The sequence below is a fragment of the Marmota monax genome, unplaced genomic scaffold (assembly GCF_021218885.2).
Source record: "Marmota monax isolate L192 unplaced genomic scaffold, Marmota_monax_Labrador192_F-V1.1 WCK01_AAM20220418_F8-fsc00142, whole genome shotgun sequence".
Taxonomy (NCBI): domain Eukaryota; kingdom Metazoa; phylum Chordata; class Mammalia; order Rodentia; family Sciuridae; genus Marmota; species Marmota monax.
Genome location: NW_026692025.1, coordinates 1,248,455 through 1,269,623, shown reverse-complemented (window position 1 = coordinate 1,269,623; position 21,169 = coordinate 1,248,455). Strand labels below are relative to the sequence as shown.

The following is a 21,169-nucleotide window of genomic DNA, read 5'->3' as shown; positions in this document are numbered from 1 at the left end:
CAAGCTGCTGCAGCGGCGCGCGACAGACCCGCGGGGCCGCGCTGAGCCTCCCGGGGGGCGGGGCGGGGCGCGTGCGGCTCCCGCGCAAGGATCCGTTACGAACCGCAGCACCAGCCGCCGCCCCGCCCCTCCCCGCTCTTCTCTAGACCCTCCGCGAGCAGACTCGCTCGTGGAGTGGGGCTGGTGCTGGGACCCGGGCGCCGGAAGCCCTTCTGGGAGGCTATCTGCGGAGGCAGTGGCCCTGTGGGCGTGGAGGGCTCGCAGGGAGGGGGCGGGACTCTTTGACGCGGCGGAGGGGTCGGGCGGCGGCCGTAGAGCCGCCATCTTTGGTCCAGTGCGGCGTCGGCGGCGTCGGCGGCGGCTGCTGTGGTGAAGGAGGAGGAGGAGCCGAGCGGTCGCTGGCACCAAGGCCTGACCATGGATGAGGAATACGATGTGATCGTGCTGGGGACCGGCCTCACTGTAAGTGCACCCTCGCGCGCCCTTGGCCCTACATCATGCCTTCCCCACCGTCCGCGATGATGCAGCCCCTGGTCACCAGCCCCATCGTTCCATCGTCCCATCATTGCATTCTCCGCTCAGGTTCCCCAAAAGCCAGGCCTATGCCCACCTCACTACCCTGCCACACAATGTCGATTGTATTCGACTGTTATGCCTTGGTTGCCCTGAAGGAATCCTCCACGACCTCACGACTCCCCAGGTTGCAACCCCTGGCCCCCTGGTGTGCTCCCTCCCTTGGCCTGCTTGGCTGGAAAATTCACCCCCACTCGACCTGATGCCCCCCGACCCCGCCCACCCTGCCCCCCTTATCCATCTGCGGCACCCATCACCTTCCCAGTATCCCCTCCTATCCTGTGCTAATCGCAGTGGGGATGCAGCATGAGGCCATGGGGTCAGGTGGCCTTGCCAGGGTGGACTCTCATCCCACCTTCCTGGCTTTTTCGGGGGTCAGGGAACCCAGGGAATGTTCCAGAAGCAGCAGCAGCGGGGGCAGTGACCACATTCCTGTTACCTCACCCCAGTTTCCCATGGAGACCTCAGACTGAATGGTGTCTGCAGCCTTTGTCCTTGGGCTAGTAACTGCTGAGGGTGTTTATCTTTTCCCTTCCTCCAGACCCTGTTGGTCTGCTTACCTGAGACTCATCTCCCTCAATCTGGGCCCATACACCCTCCTTCCATGATCATGGTCAAGAAGGCTCAGGGTCAGGGGCTCTTGTCCTTTGAAAAAAGAGCAGTGGAGGGTGGGGCCTGCAATTTCAAAGACTGTGATAATCTTGGCTTCCCTTTCAGGTGTCCTTTGAGGTTGAAATGGGTCTTCTCTATGATTCATCATGTTTTATCTGTCCTTCCATGTGCTCTACATAGATAGATGACTTTCTTGGCATGTTCGTATTGGAAGACTGTCCCTGTGTCTGATGCACACTCTGTTCCCCTCAAAGTCTCCATTATTTTTATCCTTCTTCATATCTTTCCCAGCAAGATTATGGAAGACACTGGTCAGATAAAGCTGTCACCCTCAATTTTAGGCAACGCAACAAGCTAGGGGTGGAAGGAGCTGTCCATTGTGGCAGGTTTGGGAACAAATCAGGGCTGCCATTGGGAATGCAGCAGCAAATGTCACCCCTTCCGCAGGAATGCATCCTGTCAGGTATCATGTCTGTGAATGGAAAGAAGGTGCTGCACATGGACCGAAACCCCTACTATGGGGGCGAGAGCTCTTCTATCACTCCCTTGGAGGAGGTAAGGCTGCCTAAACCTGGACCCAGGCCCAGATCCATCCTTCATTAACCCTCTCACATTGAGGCATAAGGTGGAAGAATGTCCCCAGGCTCTCTAGGACAGTAGGGGACATAGGGGTAGACCTTGAGGTTTTTCTCTTTCTCTCCCTCCTGTTTACAGCTGTACAAGCGCTTTCAGTTGTTGGAGGGGCCCCCTGAGTCGATGGGCCGGGGCCGAGACTGGAACGTTGACCTGATCCCCAAATTCCTCATGGCCAATGGTGAGGGAGATGAAGAAGATATTGTTGAGGGGTGGGCAACTGGGAAGACCAATGGAGGGTCAGACATTAGAGCAGGAGCAGCCAGACCATACAAGAGCTTCTGGAGGGAGCTGAGCTAATGTTGCCTCTCCCTCCCAACAGGGCAGCTGGTAAAGATGCTACTGTATACAGAAGTAACTCGCTACTTGGACTTCAAGGTGGTGGAGGGAAGCTTTGTGTACAAGGGGGGCAAGATCTACAAAGTGCCATCCACTGAGACTGAGGCCTTGGCTTCCAGTGAGTGTGGGTCCCCTGATCCAGAGAATAGTGGACTGGGTGGGGGAGGCAGACTGTCCTCAGGGCTGGTGGCAAGGTAGCCATCCAGAGAAGGGTTCCCTTTGCACCAGGTAGCATTCACCAGGCAGTACGAGAGGCTCCTTGCTTTGTATTCTCCATTGCAGGTTGCCAGGAGGGAAACACATGTAGAAAAAAGATGGAGGGGGATTCTTTTTAGACTTTGGCAGGGCCTCCACTTAACCCCTGAAATATCCCAAAGTGGTGGAGATGGGAAGGCCAAGTCCAACTCAACCCCCTATTCATACAAGTGGGGAAACTAAGGCCAAAAAGGGTAGGAGGGTAAACATCAGGACACGTGAAGAAGCTCAGCTGGAGCTAGGGCATCTACTTTCTTGGCCTGCCCAGCTGGGAAGGGGGGTTTAGTGTTCCAGTGATACAGAAAGTTTCTTCATGCTCCCTTTCTCAGATCTGATGGGCATGTTTGAGAAACGGCGTTTTCGCAAGTTCCTGGTGTTTGTGGCAAACTTTGATGAGAATGACCCCAAGACCTTTGAGGGTGTTGACCCCCAGACTACCAGCATGCGTGATGTCTACCGGAAGTTTGACCTGGGCCAGGATGTCATTGACTTCACTGGCCATGCCCTGGCGCTCTATCGCACTGATGAGTGAGGGAGGCTGGTGTGGTGGGAGGCCCCTTGCCAAGCCTACACCCTACCCTCCTCACACCTTCCTCCTGCTCCTTCTGCCCACCCTGCATGTCCCTTGTACTTACCCGTCTGTTACCTTTCACTCCCTCTCTCCCCTGCATTTTACCCATATCTTTACCAGGCCATACAGGGAGGTGGGAAGGCTGGCCTGGTGCCTGGGTGGGGATGAGCAGGGGTGCTGCTATCAGAGCATCTTCCCGGATTCCTGTCCCCCAGCTACCTGGACCAGCCCTGTCTTGAGACCATCAACCGCATTAAGTTGTACAGCGAGTCCCTGGCCCGGTATGGCAAGAGCCCATATTTATACCCACTCTATGGCCTGGGTGAGCTGCCTCAGGGCTTTGCAAGGTGAGGAAATGGCATTTTTTTTCAGTTGGCATTACTAGTACCAAGGCCAAGAATGGAAATGACCCCCTTGAGCATTTTTAGAGCATTTCATACCTTCCCATCTGTGATCTTCATTTACTTTGTTGCATCTCTGGGTGATAGCATAGCCCTAGTACATTGAGGTATACAGGAAAAGAACCAGGCCTCTGTGGAAGTGGCTTTCTCAGTTCTGGCAACACCAGGATTGGACACTGGGTCCCAGAACCTTGAGTTGAGGCTTAGCTGATAGCTGGCCCTTCTCCAGTGAGTCCCTTTATTCTGGTCCTCTGGTTCATTTCTATGTGGAACTGCTTTCTTCTGCCATCCTCATATTAGCCCATCAGAGAATATAGCCCATCACAGAATATTCTGGGAAGAAGCTTCAGAGAGGAAGGAGCATGCCAAGATCAGTCCTGAGTTTGTGGCAGTGATAGAGCTGGGACGAACTGCTGGATCTCCTGACTTTGGCCTGCCTGGGCAATCTTTTCTGTACCTTGGTGGTGGAGTGGGGAGAGTGTAGTGGAATTGATCCCCATTTATCCTGAAGGGGAACTTCACCATCACTGTCTTCGCCACAGATTGAGTGCCATTTATGGGGGAACATATATGCTGAACAAACCTGTAGATGACATCATCATGGAGAATGGCAAAGTGGTGGGCGTAAAATCTGAGGGAGAGGTAAGCCTTCCCCATGCGATGGGGTCATTGTGGCTAGGGCAGGGTTTGATTGCCACCTTAGGGGCTCAGTTCCTAAGGAGCCTGACTGCTGATGGGTCTGCTGCTCCTCAACCTCAAGGCCCTAAGAGCTGGGAACTGGGGAGTCACCCCAAAAGAAGTCTTCATAGCCATTTCTATTGGCAAGAGGTATCCCTCAAAGACCATATGTTATGTCTTTGATCCAGAAAATATTCCTGATCACAGTGTCTCTCAGCAGCAGGGTTGCCCTTCTCTGAGTTAGGCACCTACTTGTACTATAGGAGGAGCAGTAGTGACAGCTCAGAGGAGCACTTCCTGCCACAGCTGTCTGCCCTCACTGTGGATACAGACTGTGACCACCCAGGGCATGGGATGGTCTGATGGGCAAGGACTTGTGGTGCCTTCACAGGTGGCCCGCTGCAAGCAGCTGATCTGTGACCCCAGCTACATACCGGACCGTGTGCGGAAGGCTGGCCAGGTTATCCGCATCATCTGTATCCTTAGCCACCCCATCAAGAACACCAATGATGCCAATTCCTGCCAAATCATCATCCCCCAGAACCAGGTCAACAGGAAGTCAGGTAGGCTAGGCCATGACTGAGTATTTCCTGTTCACTCTCCTTGGGGTTGCTGTGCCTCCCCTCACCCCAGCCTTGGGGCTCCCCACATGATCCCATCATGGAACAAATGGGACCCTCATTGTAGTCACCACAACTTGGGGACCCTAAGGATTGGATGGCTTGGACTCTTTTCCCTCCGTGATGGTGACCCCTTGGTTGCTGCCTGCTGTGCCGGGGTAGGAAGGGGCAGGCAGGCCAGAAGGCCCCTAAGGAGCCTTTTCCATGTGTGGCTGTTTCCTTTGGCCCTGTTAATGGAGTGTTTCCTATGGGCAGACATCTACGTGTGCATGATCTCCTACGCACACAATGTGGCCGCACAGGGCAAATACATCGCCATTGCCAGCACCACAGTGGAGACTGCAGAGCCTGAAAAGGAGATTGAGCCAGCATTGGAGCTGCTGGAGCCCATTGATCAGAAGTGAGGGGCTGGGCTGAGCCTGATGGGGAGGATGAGAGGGAGGGAGCTGATAGTAGAAACCAAGAAGGGCAAGGCCCATTGTGAGACTTGTCCTCCCTCCTCCATCTGCCCCCCAGGTTTGTGGCTATCAGTGACTTGTATGAGCCCATTGATGATGGTTCTGAGAGCCAGGTAAGCAGCCTGTCTCAGCCCTGGCTCTTAGCTGCCCACCCAGTGCCCCTACCTAACTCACCCTGGCCATGGGCTCTGGCTGTTTGCAGGTGTTCTGTTCCTGCTCCTATGATGCTACCACACACTTTGAGACAACCTGTAATGACATCAAAGACATCTACAAACGCATGGCTGGCTCTGCATTTGACTTTGAGAACATGAAGCGCAAACAGAATGACGTCTTTGGAGAAGCTGACCAGTGATTGCCGAACCCCCTCCCCTAGCCCCTGCTGCCCCCTCCCCCATCTCTGTTCTCCTCGAGGGCTGGGGAGACAGTATGGCTGGGCAACCCTGTTTCCAGCATCCTCTGCTTCCCCCACCACATTCCCATCACCCACCTCATTGATTCACTGACCAAATCTTTAACCTTAGTGATGGTTTGGGAGATGGGGGTTGGATAGCATCCTCTTTCTTGTCCCCTCCTTATTCTAGGAAAAGAGGGTTCTTCTCCTTGTGTGTCCCCCCCCCCATTCTTCTGCTCTGTTCGTGAAGGACATGGAGGAAAACCTGACTTCTACCCTCACTGCTCTTAACCCCCATTGTAGTGGCCTTTGGAGATGCCCCCTGCCTCCCCCCACCAACTCTAGTGTGTTGGAAAGAAGGGGCCCTCCCAGCACAAAATTGCATTCCTCCCCTCCCCCATAATTTATTCTAATTTATTAACTTCTGCCCCCCTTCCATCTGAGCCTGAAGCCCTCTGATGCAGCCTGGGGGCTGTAGAGTAAGCTTCTTCAGCCTCTCCTAGCCCTGGCAAAGCCTAGGGAAGGGGAGAAGGTTTAGGTGTGGCCCCAATGGAGGGTTGATCTTGCTGTTTTTATTCCTTGTCTTTGTGTTCTTTGGTACTTGCTGAGAGAAAAGAGCAAAGCAGAAGGAGGTGGGAAAATGGATCCAAACCCCAGTGTGCCCTGCCCCATGCCTTTCCTTTAGTGGTGGGAAACCCTTATCTTGCAAAGTGAATGTGTCCCTTGCCCTAGCCTCTAGTGTATTTCACAGAAAACAAAACCTCCCAATAAAACTGTGTTGAAACCTGAACCTGGATCTTTAGGTTGAATTCCCAAAAGCTGGGTGCTTGACAGGGCCTTGGCTGTCTGGGTTAGAGCCCAGGCATAGCAACTGGCACCGGGAATGCATCTCTCAAAGGTCAGTGCAGGGGAAGCAGGAAAGCTAGCATCTGGCCTCGGTTGGAGATCAAGGTACAGAACTAACGTCTGGGTCAAAATAAGACAGAAATCAGGGACCAGCCTTGGGCCTGGCGAAGGGAACACTAGGTCTAGCTTTGGGTAGGAGTCAAGCAACCTATATGCGAACAAGTCTGTGGGCCTATGCCAGACCTGGGCTCAGGCAGTGAGGAAGCAGGGACCCTGTGGGGGCCGGCTTTGAGCAGTGAAAGATCAATACCCGAAGAAATGGAGGGGGCGGGCCCAGCTCTGGGGTCGATAGGAAGAAATAGACGGACTGGAGACCCGGCTTCGGGTCGGGGTTAACTACAAGGAAGGACAAGAGGTTGGGATATTCAGGCTTAGTGTCACTGAATAAATGGGAGGAGAAGCCCGGGAGGTCTCTGGCGAGAGCCTACTTGTGGAGGTGGGGGTCCAGCCTTCCGCGGCTGGCGGGGCGGGGCAGGGCGCGATCACGTGCAGTGATGGCGGGGCGGGCGCTGGCGCACCTTCGCTAGTGGTCGACGTCACGCGTCAGCTGACTGAACCGCGGCCGCCGCCGTTGCCGGGATTTAGCCGGGCCGCTGTCACAGTTGTTGCCGCCACCGTCACCGCTGCCGCCGCCATGGCTCAGTACAAGGGCGCCGCGAGCGAGGCAGGCCGCGCCATGCATCTGATGAAGAAACGGGAAAAGCAGCGGGAGCAGATGGAGCAGATGAAGCAGCGGATCGCAGAGGTGCGGGCTGGGCCCGGGCGCCGTGGAGCATGCGCACCGCGCGGGCCCCCTGGCAGCCCAGCTCCACCCTCAGGCCCTGGGAGACCCTGGGCAGCGGGCTGGGAGCACTAGGGGGCGGTCCCCGAATCGGGAGCGGGACTCTTGCTTGCCGCCTCTGGCAGATGGCAGAAGTGAGCCAGCGGCAGTCTCATCTGTAAAATGGGCCAGAGTCAGGCCATGTCAGAGGTAGAGACAGCTTGTGACAAGCCTCCATCAGAAGGGAGCCAGTCAATATTTCTGTTGGTAGCACTGGGGTTGGGAGGCCTTCCCAAACGCTCCTTCTGAGCACAGAACTCCTTGGTTCAGGCTCCCCAGCCCTCAGAACCAGGCCTCTACCAGGATCCAGTGCATACCGGGAAGGGCAAGCCCTGTGGTAAGACACAGGGGCAGGCCACTGAGACTCATTCTGGAACCCTTTGCACTCATGATGAAGGCAGGCACGCGTCACATTCTGGGGTTCTAGCAGCTCCCCCAGTGCTTCAATAAGTGGCCAGTGATGGTGGGCTCAGGGAGAGAGGAATCATGAACCCTCAACTTGTGCCTTTGGAGGAGATTCATCAGAAGAGTAAGGACTTCAGATTCCAGGGGAGAGCAGGAACAAGATTTCAGGCAGAGACTTCACTCAGCCTCACTACATGCGTTATGTTTGACACAAAACTGTCTGGACCTAGCCCTGCTGTCTCAGTGGGAACTTCCTGGCAAGCTCTGCTGACCACTTCTTTTGAAGGCCCTGGTCAGAGATGGATCTACATGGCACTCTTGGAATGGGGCTGGGTGGAGAGAGGAGGCCTCTGGGAAGCTTTGGCAACACCTGAGGTTGGGAGGAGGGAGGAAGATCACTCAGGATAGGGCTCAGCCCTTCAACCACTCTGTTCCTTTGTCTTCTCCTTGGGTCCGGTCTCAGGAGCATCATCTTATAGGCTGGATATGAAAAAGGCCAAAAATGAGTAGGGCCAATGGCTGCAGGCCACCAAAGAAGCTCTAGCCCTCAGCAGGAGACATGAAAGGGGCCAGAGCAGTGCAAGAGTTGGTGGGAAACAACCCATTTGACTCTCATAGCGCTGGCAGACCATCCCCTAGCTTTGTGGATCCTCTACCTATAAAGGATAGGAGGGTCTGTCTTTTCCAGGGACATATCTCGGACTAGAACCCAGGTCCCCAACATCCAGCATGTTGTTTCTACAGTGTAGTGATGGGTCGTCCTCACTGCTGTGTTCCCTCCTTTGTAGGAGAACATAATGAAATCCAACATTGACAAGAAGTTCTCTGCACACTACGATGCTGTGGAGGCAGAGCTCAAGTCCAGCACCGTGGGTGAGCAGGGTGCACATGCTACTCTCCCAGGCCTAGGGAGGCTGTTTCTTTGCCAACCCTGGATGACCAGCCTTTCCCCCATGTCTCCTTGCCTTACAGGTCTTGTGACCCTGAATGACATGAAAGCCAAACAGGAAGCACTGGTGAAGGAGCGGGAGAAGCAGCTGGCCAAGAAGGAGCAGTCAAAAGAACTGCAGCTGTGGGTTCCCTCCTTGGTCCCTTGGCCAGCAGCTTTCCTCTTAAGATGCAGCTAGCACTCGGGGGCTCCCGGGAAAGGGTCAGGCTATTCCTTTTTCATGGGGGGAACCCATTTCCTGTTTTGGAAATGGGTATAGCATCTAGTTTGGGCCCACACTAAAGTCTTCTTACCTTCCTAGTTTGTCTTTCCCCTTTCTGTTCCTCTGTACTATAAAGGTAGTCCTTTCTGTGCCCTCTTCTTTCAGTGGGTGTATTAAGAGCTTGCATTGTCCCCCTTCTCTATCTTAACCATATCTCTATATGCCTGCTGTGTCATAATCAGAGCTCTCTGCCCATGAGCTATGAAGTGACTCAAGGCAGGAGGATCCCTCTGGGGTGCTAGGGAGATCCAACCTGCACTTGGTGAGCCCCATACTGAGCACACAAGTGTCTCTGGGTCAGGGAAAGGACCTAGAGGCAGGAACATGGGGCATGATGGCCACCCATGCCTTGGTAGAAAGCTGGAGAAGCTGCGAGAAAAAGAGCGCAAGAAGGAGGCCAAGCGGAAGATCTCTAGCCTGTCCTTCACCTTGGAGGAAGAAGAGGAGGGAGGCGAAGAGGAGGAGGAGGTGGCCATGTATGAGGAGGAGCTGGAAAGGGAAGGTGAGGGCCCTGCCTGCCAGAACTCAATCCGGGATTTTGGGCTGTAGAAGGAAAAAGAACATCCACTGCCCAGCCTCAGTTGCTCGCTATGCTTATGGTCCCAGAGTTCACATGGGGCAGGAAAGGAAAGCAAGGAGCCGGGACTGCACTACTTTTATATTTTTTATTTTTATTTTTGCAGTACTTAGTGTTGATCCCAGGACCTTGTGCATGCTAGGCAAGTGACCAACCACTGAGCTACATCGTGATCCCTTTTTATTTTTAAATAACTAATTGATTAGTAAATTAGGTACTGGTCATAGAACCCAGGGACACTTTACCACTGAGCTACATTCCCAAATCCTTTTAAAATTTTTTGAGACCGGGTCTTGCTAAGTTGCTGAGACTGTCCTTGAACTTTTGATCCTCCTTCCTCAGCCTTATGAGTAGCTGGGATTACAGGTGTACACCACCATGCCCAGCTGCATCAGGTTTTAAAAAAATTTTATATATTGTTGATGGACCTTTATTGTATTTATTTATTTCTATGTGGTGCTGAGGATCAAACCCAGTGCCTCACACATGCTAGGCAAGTGCTCTACCACTGAGCCACAACCCCAGCCCCAGCTGCATGGGTTTTTAAAGCCAAGTAGGGGCTCACTGTCAGTGGCAAATTGAGTCAAATCCCAGCCAGTGTCCCCTGGACAGGAGCCACCAGTGCAAGGACTGTCGGAATGAGGTTGGTAACTGGTCCAGAAGGTTCCAGAAGCTACCCTCTGAAGGTGCCACAATAGGATAGATTGAGGAGAGAAGATATTCTGGACCATTCTTGGGCGCTTTAAGTTTCTGCAGTGATGAAAATATTCATGTCTGTGCTTCCCAATATGGTAGCCACTGAGCACTAAAGAGTTAATTGTTGAATTAGTTCTACTGTAAAATTTACACAGCCAAAGAAATTTAGTGGCTATTAGGTGGACACTACAGACCTCAGATGTGAGAACTAGGGGACATCAGGAACTTTTGGGGAAGGCTGGTAAGTGAAGCCAAAGCCAGCCTGGTTCTCCTGTGTGCTACACACATACTCTGTACCTGATCAGGAGCATACAGGGCATTGTCCTCTCCTAGTGGAAGGCATACAAATCAGCATGTATTCTGGATGAATTGCTGCCCCACCTGTGGCCTGGGGAGTAGCCCAAGGTCAAAGAATGTGTCACAAGGAGGATAGTTGGTAGTTGGGCCTTAAGCATGAGGGGAATTTCATTAGTTCCAGACAGGAAAGGTGAAAAGATACAGCTGCACTGAAATATCAGGAAAGAGTGGACATATTTGAGAACTCTGAACAAGTTATGTCCCAAGCCTCAGACGAAGACAAGGTGACAGACCTGGAATATTTTAGAAATTGTTATTTTAGTAATACATTGGGTTTTTTTGGGGGGTGGGGTACCAGGGATTGAACTCGGGGGTGCTCAACCACTGAGCCACATCCCAGCCCTATTTTTGTATTTTATTTAGAGACAGGGTCTCACTGAGTTACTTAGTGCCTTGCGGTTGCTGAGGCTGGCTTTGAACTCCCAATCCTCTTGTCTCAGCCTCCCTAGCTGCTGGGATACAGGCTTGCGGTCGGCTAGTAATACATTGTATTTAACATAACTGTATCCAAAATATTTCCATCTAGGCTAGTCCAGCTAGCTACATGTCAACTGCCACAAGCTCAGTGTTGTGTGTGGCAGGAGCTACTGTTTTGGTCTGAGCAGGCCTAAGTGGGGGGAGGTTATTAACCTGTCTGTATCACTAGGGCTTTTACAAAAACACTGTTTGGTGTAGGCTTTTCCCTCCTTCTAAAGGCTTCATTTTAAGAGACCTAGCAGTGGGATCCTGATATCTTGTTGGTTTTTTTTTTTTTTTTTTTTGGTTTATGTCTGTCTTCTAGGTCAGTGGTTCTCATAGTGTACTTCAGGGACCCTGGGGGTCTGAGAGATCCATTTGGGGGTCTATGAGATCAAAACCATTTTCAGAATAATGCTAAGACATACTTCACCTCCTTTTGCTCCAGAGATCACCACAAAGAAAAGGAAATTGGGGAAGAACCCAGATGTGGACACCAGCTTCTTGCCTGACCGAGATAGGGAGGTAAAGGCTGCCTGGCTCTGGCTCTGACATTGATTCTGACCTGACCTCAGCCCTGGCAGAGACTCTGGCTCAGGGAGTGGGTCGCTATACCCTTTGAGCAGCCCTGGTCCTCACTCCTTCACCCATTTCCTCTCCTAGGAGGAGGAAAATCGTCTCCGGGAAGAGCTGCGGCAGGAGTGGGAAGCCAAGCAGGAGAAGATTAAGAGTGAGTGCTTGTGGAATTGGGCACAGAGGGTCTGGCCCTGGGGTTCTGGGGCAGTGAGAGAACAGGGCTGGGCCCCTGAACATAGTCTCCTGGACTGTGCACTGTGCCCTGAGAAAGCTCTATAGCAGAGTTCCTGGGTCTGGAGACCAAGAGGCAATTCTGATTTGTAGGTGAAGAGATTGAAATCACCTTCAGTTACTGGGATGGCTCTGGACACCGGCGGACAGTCAAAGTAGGCAGTGGGGGGCCACCCTTGGGTTTGGTGGGAAGGAACTGACAGGCCTGACTTTAGAAGTCCCCCGGGATCCTAAAAGCTGTACGGAGAATGAGGGCCTACAAGCTTCTGCCTATTGAAAAGCACTTCTCCAGTCTTCTGTCTTCTCTTCCTAACTCCTTGGTTTCCTGGATGTTGGCTCTTGGGCCACCCCTGTAGATGAAAAAGGGCAATACAATGCAGCAGTTCCTCCAGAAGGCACTTGAGATCCTGCGTAAAGACTTCAGTGAGCTCAGGTGAGCAGTGTGTACACGCCTGTGTGTGTATGTGTAGATCCTGTGATCTCAGCCAGTATCCCAGAAACCCAGGATCACCACTCCCTGGCTAGGAAGATGGCATGCTGGGCATTGCACTCTGCAGAAGGGAGACTCAGGCCCCTTTTTCTTTCCATCCTGCCATAAAGAGCTTAGGTGGGAGCTATCCTGCCTTGGCCCAAAGGTAGAGGACAGTGGAATGCCTCTCCCAGGCTCACTAAACCAGAGGGCTTCCCTTAAAGCATTCCAACCAGTTCTTTAACTGTCTGCTTCCTCCCTCTGTGGGAGGAGAATGTGCTCTTTCCATCTGTATCCCTCCCCCCATCTTTCTTCCTCAGGTCAGCAGGGGTGGAGCAGCTCATGTACATCAAGGAGGACTTAATCATTCCCCATGTGAGTCCCTTAACTTCCAGCTCATGCAGTGGGTCCTGTGCCCCTAGGCCTCTGCAGTAGCGTTCCCACACAGCTCTGCACTCTTTCATGCTTTCGTCTGCCTATGAGTGGGAAGTGGCGTATGGATAAGAGAGGTCAAGATGGACCATCAAGCTGACCTAACTTATCCTTGCCTTCTAGCATCACAGTTTCTATGACTTCATCGTTACCAAGGCACGTGGGAAGAGTGGTGAGTGAGCCTAGCCTAGTCCCTCTCACAATTTGGCATATATATATATATATATATATATATATATATATATATATATATATACACACACACACACACACATACATACATACATATACACACACACACACATATACATATATCACTGTAACCTTGGGATGGCTATTTCTCCCCCAAAGGGCCACTCTTTAACTTTGATGTTCATGATGATGTGCGGCTACTCAGCGATGCCACTGTGGAGAAGGATGAAGTAGGATGGTGCCAGGGCACTGGGTGGGGAGAGGTCCTGGGTCCACAGGGTGGTGTCCCTGGGCTGTGGAGAAGTTAAGGAAAGTAGAGTTCAGGAAGGTTGGCTTTTCCTTAGTCTCATGCAGGAAAGGTGGTGCTGAGGAGCTGGTATGAGAAGAACAAGCACATCTTCCCTGCCAGCCGCTGGGAACCCTATGACCCTGAAAAGAAGTGGGACAAGTATACGGTGAGGAGGCAGGGAAGCTGGAGAGGCTGGTCACCAGGAGGCCTTCCGGGGGGGGGGGGGCAGCCTGACTAAGTGGGCTCTCAGTGTCTTGCTAGAGAACCAAAGGGATATGCCAGCCAGTACTCTCATCTCTGTTTTCCCTTTCTTGTCCCCTGTCCCTCTGTTCTCACACCAGATCCGGTGAACATGTAGAAAGTGGCTTGGCCTCGGCCGTCCCTGGTGACCCCCATGTCTCCAGAACTCAAGTGTCTGACTCCCCTGCGACTGTGCTGCTGTGTGCTAGGAGGACAGTAGCCACTCATCCCCTGGCACTGTCATTATTGCTTTTTTCTTCTACAATAAATAAGTGCACATGTGAGAGCTGGAGTGCCTGCATTGTGAGAAAGTGTGTTCTGTTTAAAAATATTTTTTATTGCCATAAAATTCACATAACATGGAATTTCTCACTGTGGCCATTTGACCTTATTTACTGGGGATTGAACCCAGGGGCACTTTACCATTGAGATACATACCCAGCCGTTTTTTAATTTTATTTTGAGACAGGGTCTTGCTGCATTGCTCAGGCTGGCCTCAAACTTGCCATCCTCCTAGCTCAGATACCTGAGTCACAGGGATGACAGGTATGTGCCCCCATGCCCAGCTTGATCATTTTAATTCAGTGGCATTTAGTTGACTCTCAGTGTTATGCAACCATCACCACGTACTTCCAGAACATTTTCATCACCCCAAAAGACCATATGGCCATTTATTTAGTAGACACTCCTCATTCTGTCTTGCCAGCTCCTGGCAACCCCTAATTTACTCTCTCTGTCTATGGATTGGACTATTCCCAACATTTCATATAAGGATTGATCCCTTATCCAAAGTGCAGGGAAAAGGGATGAGGTAGGACCATGAGCCAGCTAGGAGTTCTCACTTGCATTTCTGGCCCTGTGTCTCGGGTAGAACCATCTGGGGTCACTTGGAGGAGAAAGAAAGTAGGAGTAGGCCAGGGTACCTTGGGGCACAGCAGGGAGGGGGTGGCCAAGACTGATCCTATATTCCAGATGTGAGAGACAAGTCTGAGGAGCTCAATGTAGCCTGTTCTTGGGCTACAAGGAGGCCTGGAGCGAATCTTCAGGTTTTCTGTGCCAATACCTTCCTACCCTTTGAGAAACCTCCAAGAAGAGCAGGCTTCCCAGGGAAAGGAAGCTATTTTCACCCAATGCCATATAACTTGACATCATCTCAACTTTTCTCTACAGTCCCCAAGCTCTCCTGAATTCTGCATTCATATAGATCCAAGATGCCAAGGGACTGTGAGCCTGGGTCACACCTAGACAGGAGCTATCTCCAGCCCTGCAGGTTCTGGAAAACAAGCTCTTTGAAGACCAGTCCTGATTCTTTCAGGAGAGAATCTGCTTTCTGGAAACAGCCCTAAGTCCCTGGCAGGAGGACTAGGAAGCCCTCTGGGGTCAATATCAAGGATACAGGGGGACTGTTAGAGAAGGAGAGCCACATCTTTTTGACCAGCAAAAGGACAGAAAAAATATGTCATGGTAGGGGGCCCAGCAGAGGATCCCCTTATCCAAAGTGCAGGACTGAGGTGGTAGTCTAAAAGACTACAGGAAAGCTTCTTTTAGATATCCCACTCTGCCACTGGGCCTCAGTGGTCTTAGGAGTCTGACCTCACTTCTGGAGGCTGGTGCTGGCCAAAATTCCTGCTGAGGAAGGAGGACTATCTAGATATTGCCCAGGCTTGGGGAGACCCTTGGGATGTTGGATGCATTTGAAGGTTTGAGTTCAGAAGAGAGTTCAGGAGGCTGCAGAGAGAAGTTGAGGAACTGTCAAGGCAGATGCTATTTGATGCTTTGGAACTAAATGGGGTCACCAAAGACCAGCATATGCAGAGGATACAGCTAGAGAGGAAGCTGTTGGTCCCTTCCTCACTCAGGCTTCATTCCTCTGTGTGTGTGCACAACAAAGAGAAAAAAAAAAGATAAGGAGCCTTTTCTGCTATAGGGAAATTTAACCTGACACTTAAATGACAAGAAGCTAGCCATTCCGGAACAGGAGAGAGCATTTCAGAGGAAACAGCAACTATGGATACCCTATTGGGAAAGATTGAAGTTGAATGGTTGGAACGGAGGGAGGGAAAGAAAGGGGGGAGTAAAAGGGACTTGGTGCACAGTGCTCTTTTCTCTCTTTTACCTTGAACTGTCCAGCAGAAGCCATGTATTCACATGGTTCACACATCATCATGAAAGAGCAGGAAGCAAGGTGCTTCACTTCAGGCTGGGCTCTGGCCCAACCCAGTTCTCACCCTCCCCCAACCCAGAGAGATGCTTTTTATCACCTCCTGGTTCTCCTTGTTTCTCTATGCAAAGACAAACTCATATAAATATATAATCTGTCTCTTACCTTTCTATACAAAATGTGGCCTGCTTTTATCTTGCTTGTACCTGGCTACTAGAGTGTCACTTACAACATAGGTGGATAGCCTACACCTATTTCCATATCATGGAGAGCCTCATCATTCTTGTCCTCTCCTCCTTTGCTGAGTATTGATCCCAGGGCTTTCTTTACAATAGGCAAGAGATCTGCCACTGAGCCAAATCTTCAACCTTTTATATTTTTATTTTGAAACAGGGTCTTGCTAAGTTGCCCAGGCTGGTCTCAAACTTGGGGTCCTCCTCCCTCAGCCTCCTGCATAGCTGGCATTACAGGTGTGTACCAGCATGCCTGATTTACTTTTTTTTTTATTTCATAGTATCAGGGATTATTGAACCCAGGGGTGCTTAACTGAGCCACATCCTCAGCCCTTTCTTGTATTTTTATTTTTTTGTAGTAATTCTGGGGATTGAACTCAGGGTCTTGTGCATGCAAGGCAAGCACTCTACCAACTGAGCTATATCCCCAGCCCTCTGTATTTTATTTAGAGATGGTCTTGCAGAGTTATTTAGGGCCTTGCAAGGTTATTGAGGCTGGCTTTGAACTCACAATCCTCCTGCCTCAGCCTCCCCATGCCTGGTTTACTTTTAATCTTTATTTTCAACTTTTTCAACCAAGGAAAAATTCACATAGTATAAAGTTAGCCATTTAAAAATGTATAATTCAATGGAATTTCAAATATTCATCATGTTGTGCAACTATCCTATCTATCTGCTCCCAGAACATTTTTGTTACCTCCAAAGGAGATCCTGTATCCATTAAGCTGTCTCTACCCTTCTTCCTCACTACAACCCCTGGCAGCTACTAACCTGTTTTTATGGATTTGACTATTCTGGAACGTTCACATAAACAGAATCATACAATTGTGATCTTGTATGTCTGGCTTATTTCACTAAGCATAATGTTTTGGAGGTTTATTCATATTGTAGCATGAATCAGAATTTCATTTCTTTTGTTTGTATGTATGTGTGGTACTGGGTATTGAACCCAGGGCATTGTGCATACTAGGCAAGAGCCCTATCTCTGAGCTACACCCCCAGTCACCTTTCTTTTTATAACTGAACAATGTTCCATTGTATGTAAAGATCATATTTTGCTTATCCAGTCCTCTGTTGCTGGCCATTTTGAGTATTCCCACCTTTTGGCTATTGTACACAATGTTGCTATGTACATCTATGTACATGGTTTGTGCTTTTAATTTGTATTTCTCTTCACATGTTTAAAATATAGACTTCATCTACCAATTGTCTATTTCTGTCACTTGCTTCTGGGTTTTAGGTCATAATTAGGAAAGTCTTCTGCAGTTCAATGTTGCAAAAGAAATAGTGATGTGAGAAGCTGGTGGCTTAGACAGGCTGGAGAAAAGGTCACATTCTGGGTAGATTTTTGGGGAAACCCAGAAGATTTGCTGACAGATAGAATATGGTGTTGAGAGAAAAGAGGAGTGAAGGAAAATTCCAAGGTTTTGGCCTGAGCAAGAGGAGGAATCTACTAAGATGGGGCCCCTGTAACAAGAAGCAAGTTTAGAATGAACAATTAACTACTGGTGGACATATTATGTTGACATTCCTATTAGCTAGCCAAGTGGTTGCCAGGCAAAAACTCATATCTATGAACCAGGAGAACTTGAGAAGCTGGAGAAAGAAATTTAAGAGTTGTCAAGATTGACCTTATTTGAGGCTCTGGAACAGAATGAGATCACCAAGCGATCAAAAGGTAACAGTTAGGCTTCTTGAGCAAATGGATGAGATGTAAAAGACAAGACTGAGAAACAGGATGTGACAGGGTGGGTGGTAGTATTTTGCCCTTGTGATAGTTACATGAGAATGCTGAGTGATCACAGGGTTCATTACCAAGCAATTCTACTCCTGTGTAATTACCTCAGAATAACTCCTGCACATTTGATATAAACCTCTGCATAGGTGCCCCCTTGGATTTCAGGCTGAATACTAAGTTGCATATGCATAGGATGAAAATTCAGGAAACCAGTCAATGGAAATCCAGAAGGGTCACACCTTAGGAATCGGTTATAGTAACCCTAGAACAAAGGGTTCCCTAGACCTGTCCTAACAAAGCCTAAAAATCAGTCTTGAGAGGATCAGGCTGATTCACGAGTACCTTAACTGCCTGCCAGAATCCAATACTCTTTTCAAGAAAGACAACTGAATCCAAATTCTGAACTATATAACAATCATACTGATAGCATGTAAGAAAAATCACCACACATGCAAAGAAACAGGGAAATATACCCGCAACCAGGATAAAAATTAGTCAAGTGAAACAGAAATAATTTCAAAATATGCAAGTAAAAAAAGAAAAGAAAAGCAATCACTTCTATCCAGCATTGGACCTAGCCAGAGCAATTAGACAACAAAGAAAATAAAAGGCATACAGTTCAGAAAGGATGAAATCAAACTATCTCTATTCTCAGATGACATGATCTTGTGTATAGAAACTTTAAGGAGCCCTATAAAAGACTTAAAGCAAATAAGCAAGTTCAGCAAGGTTTCAGGATAAAAGATCATCATATAAAAATTATGTCAGCCCAATGTAGTGGCACATGCTTGTAATCCCAGTGACTATGGAGGCTGAGGCCAGAGGATTACAAGTCTGAAGCCATCCTCAGCAACTTAATGAGATCCTGTCTCTAAATAAATGAATGAATGATGAATGAATGAATAAATAAATAAATAAAAGGACTGGGGATATATAGCTTAGTGGTAAAGTGTCCCTGGGTTCAACACCCAGTACCAAAAATAAATACATATGCAAGTAAAATAAAAGTTTTAAAAATAATTTATGTTTTATACACTAGTAATAAACCATCCAAAATGAAATTAAGATAACAATTCCATTACAAGAGTGTCAAAAAGAACAAAATGCTTAGGAATCAATTCCACAAAACAAACAAACAACAACAACAAATATATATATATATATATATATATATATATATATATATATATATATATAAACCTGCAGGACTTGTACACTGACAACTATAAAACATTGTTGAAAGAAATTAAAGAAGACTGCTATTGTGTGAATGTCCCCTTCAAAATTCATGTTGAAATTTAATTGCCATTGTGCTGATATTAAGAAGAGAGAATTTGCCAGGTGCAAGTTTATAATCTCAGCAATTCCGGAGATCGAGGCAGGAGGATTGCAAGTTCAAAGTCAGCCTTAGGGCAACTCTGTCTCAAAATAACCTTTATGGCCAAGCTCTTCTGGCCACACAGGCAGGAGGATGGCATGTTTGAGGCTAGCCTGGGAAACTTAGTGAGACTCTGTCTCAAAATAAAAACTAAAAAGGGCTGGGGTTATAGCTCAGTGGTAGAGCATCTCTGGGTTCAATCTTCAGTACTAAATAAAAAAATAAAGTCAACTGATTGACCGATGTTTTTCCCCAAGCAGGAGTCTATTTATTTATTTATTTTTGGTACTGATGATTGAACCAGGGGCACTTTACCACTGAGCCATATCCCCACCCCTTTTTATTTTTTATTTTGAGATAAGGTCTCACTAAGTTACTTAGGGCCTCACTAGGTCACTGAGCCTGGCCTCAAACTTGCTATCCTTCTTCCTCAGCTTCCCAAGTCACTGGGATTACAGGTATGCACCACCATGCCCAGCCTGGCTACAAGAGAATTTTATTATGTGTGAAAGTATAGTAAGACTCAAAGAGGGGCTGGGGATGTGGCTCAAGTGGTAGCACGCTCGCCTGGCATGCGTGCGGCCCGGGTTCCATCCTCAGCACCACATACAAACAAAGATGTTATGTCCGCCAAAAACTAAAAAATAAATATTAAAAAATTCTCTCTCTCTCTTAAAAAAAAAGACTCAAACAAAGAACACTCTCCAGAGAGAGTGAGATGTCTCAAAGTAGAGAATAACCTGACTACAGATGTTGACCACAGGTACAAAATACTTTCACAGGCTGATCTGTTAGTTCCAGCAACTTGGGAAGATGAACCAGGAGGATCACAAGTTGAAGGCCAGCCTGAGCAACTTATCAAGACTCTGCCTCAAAATAAACAATTAAAAAATTGCTGGGTGTGGTGGCACATGCCTGTAATCCCAGTGGCTCAGGAGGCTGAAGCAGGACAATCACAAGTTGAAAGCCAGTGTGAGCAATTGACCAAGGCCCTAAGAAATTTAGTGAGACCCTGTCTGTAAATAAAATATAAAATAGGGCTGGAGATGGGTCTCAGTGGTTGAGTGCCCCTGAGTTTAATCCCTAGTAAAATAAATAAATAAATTAGAAAGGGGGAGAGGGGCTGGGGTTATAGCTCAGCAGTAGAGCACTTGCCTCCCACTTGTGAGGTATTGGGTTCGATCTTCAGCATCACATAAAAGAGAAATAAATAAAATAAATAAAGATATTGTGTCCATCTTTAAAAAAAAAGAAAGAAAGGTGGGGGATATTGCTCAATGTCAAAGCACCCCTGGAGTTCCATCTCCTGTGTCAAAATACCTTCACAGCAACATCTAGATGAGGATATGATTAAATACTCAGGGATTATAGCCTGGACAAAGTGACATAATTAACTATGACAACAGCCTGTATTCATGGATTGGAAGACTTACTTTTGTTAAGATGGCAGTATTGGGGCTGGAGATGTGGCTCAAGCGGTAGCATGCTCGTCTGGCATGCGTGTGACCCGGGTTCGATCCTCAGCACCACATACAAACAAAGATGTTGTGTCTGCCGAAAACTAAAAAATAAATATTAAAAAAAAAAAGATGGCAGTATTCTCGAATGTGGTGCACAGATTCAAGTCAACCCCCACCAAAGTCCCAGCTGGGTTTTCTGCAGAAACTTTCATGTTTATCCTAAAATTCATATGGAAATATAAGTGACCCTGAATACCCACAACATTCTTGAAAAACATCAGATTTAGAGAACTCATAATTTGAGTTTCAAAACTTACTGCAAATGTCAAAAATCTAAGTATGTGACCCAGCAATTCCGCTCCTAGGTATATACTCCAAACAAATGAATATGTCTTCATGCAAAATGTTGTACACAGGTGTTTGTAGAAAAAATATGTAGAACAGGCAAAAGGTGGAAACAATTAAAATCTTTAATGATTGATGAATAGATTAATGGAATGTAAATATCCATGCAATGGAATATTATTTGGCACTAAAAAGAAATGAAGTCCTAAACCATATTATAATATGGGTAAACCTTGGAAACATTAAGAACTCAGACATATTCATATTTTATAATTTCGTTTATCTGAGATGTGCAGAAGAGGCAAGTCCATAGTCTGAAAGTAGACTAGTTTTGCCAGGCTTACTGAATGGGAAGGGAGAGTGACTTTTTTAGGGTATGGGATTTCTTTTGGGGGTGATAAAAATGTTCTGGAATTAGTGGTGATAGTTGCACAACTCTGTGAATATACTGAAAGCCACTGAA

At 48.5% G+C, this 21,169-nt stretch overlaps 2 protein-coding genes across 2 annotated transcripts; both read left to right on the top strand.

Moving 5' to 3' along the window:
- The first annotated feature begins 305 nt into the window (after nucleotides 1-305).
- On the top strand, nucleotides 306-6,324 carry Gdi1 (GDP dissociation inhibitor 1). The gene is made up of 11 exons (XM_046452706.2): nucleotides 306-462; nucleotides 1,633-1,740; nucleotides 1,900-1,999; nucleotides 2,141-2,275; nucleotides 2,742-2,940; nucleotides 3,199-3,330; nucleotides 3,927-4,026; nucleotides 4,454-4,625; nucleotides 4,938-5,082; nucleotides 5,199-5,253; nucleotides 5,343-6,324. The coding sequence occupies exons 1-11, from the start codon at nucleotides 418-420 to the stop codon at nucleotides 5,493-5,495; spliced, it is 1,344 nt and encodes a 447-aa protein (XP_046308662.1). The 5' UTR covers nucleotides 306-417; the 3' UTR covers nucleotides 5,496-6,324.
- A 654-nt stretch (nucleotides 6,325-6,978) lies between these two features.
- On the top strand, nucleotides 6,979-13,683 carry Fam50a (family with sequence similarity 50 member A). Its single transcript, XM_046452696.2, has 13 exons — nucleotides 6,979-7,185; nucleotides 8,454-8,538; nucleotides 8,638-8,737; nucleotides 9,233-9,378; nucleotides 11,411-11,487; nucleotides 11,626-11,692; nucleotides 11,863-11,924; nucleotides 12,126-12,202; nucleotides 12,559-12,613; nucleotides 12,794-12,842; nucleotides 13,022-13,092; nucleotides 13,207-13,317; nucleotides 13,493-13,683. Exons 1-13 carry the CDS (start codon nucleotides 7,075-7,077, stop codon nucleotides 13,499-13,501), a joined length of 1,020 nt encoding a protein of 339 aa, XP_046308652.1. The 5' UTR covers nucleotides 6,979-7,074; the 3' UTR covers nucleotides 13,502-13,683.
- Nucleotides 13,684-21,169: the final 7,486 nt, after the last annotated feature.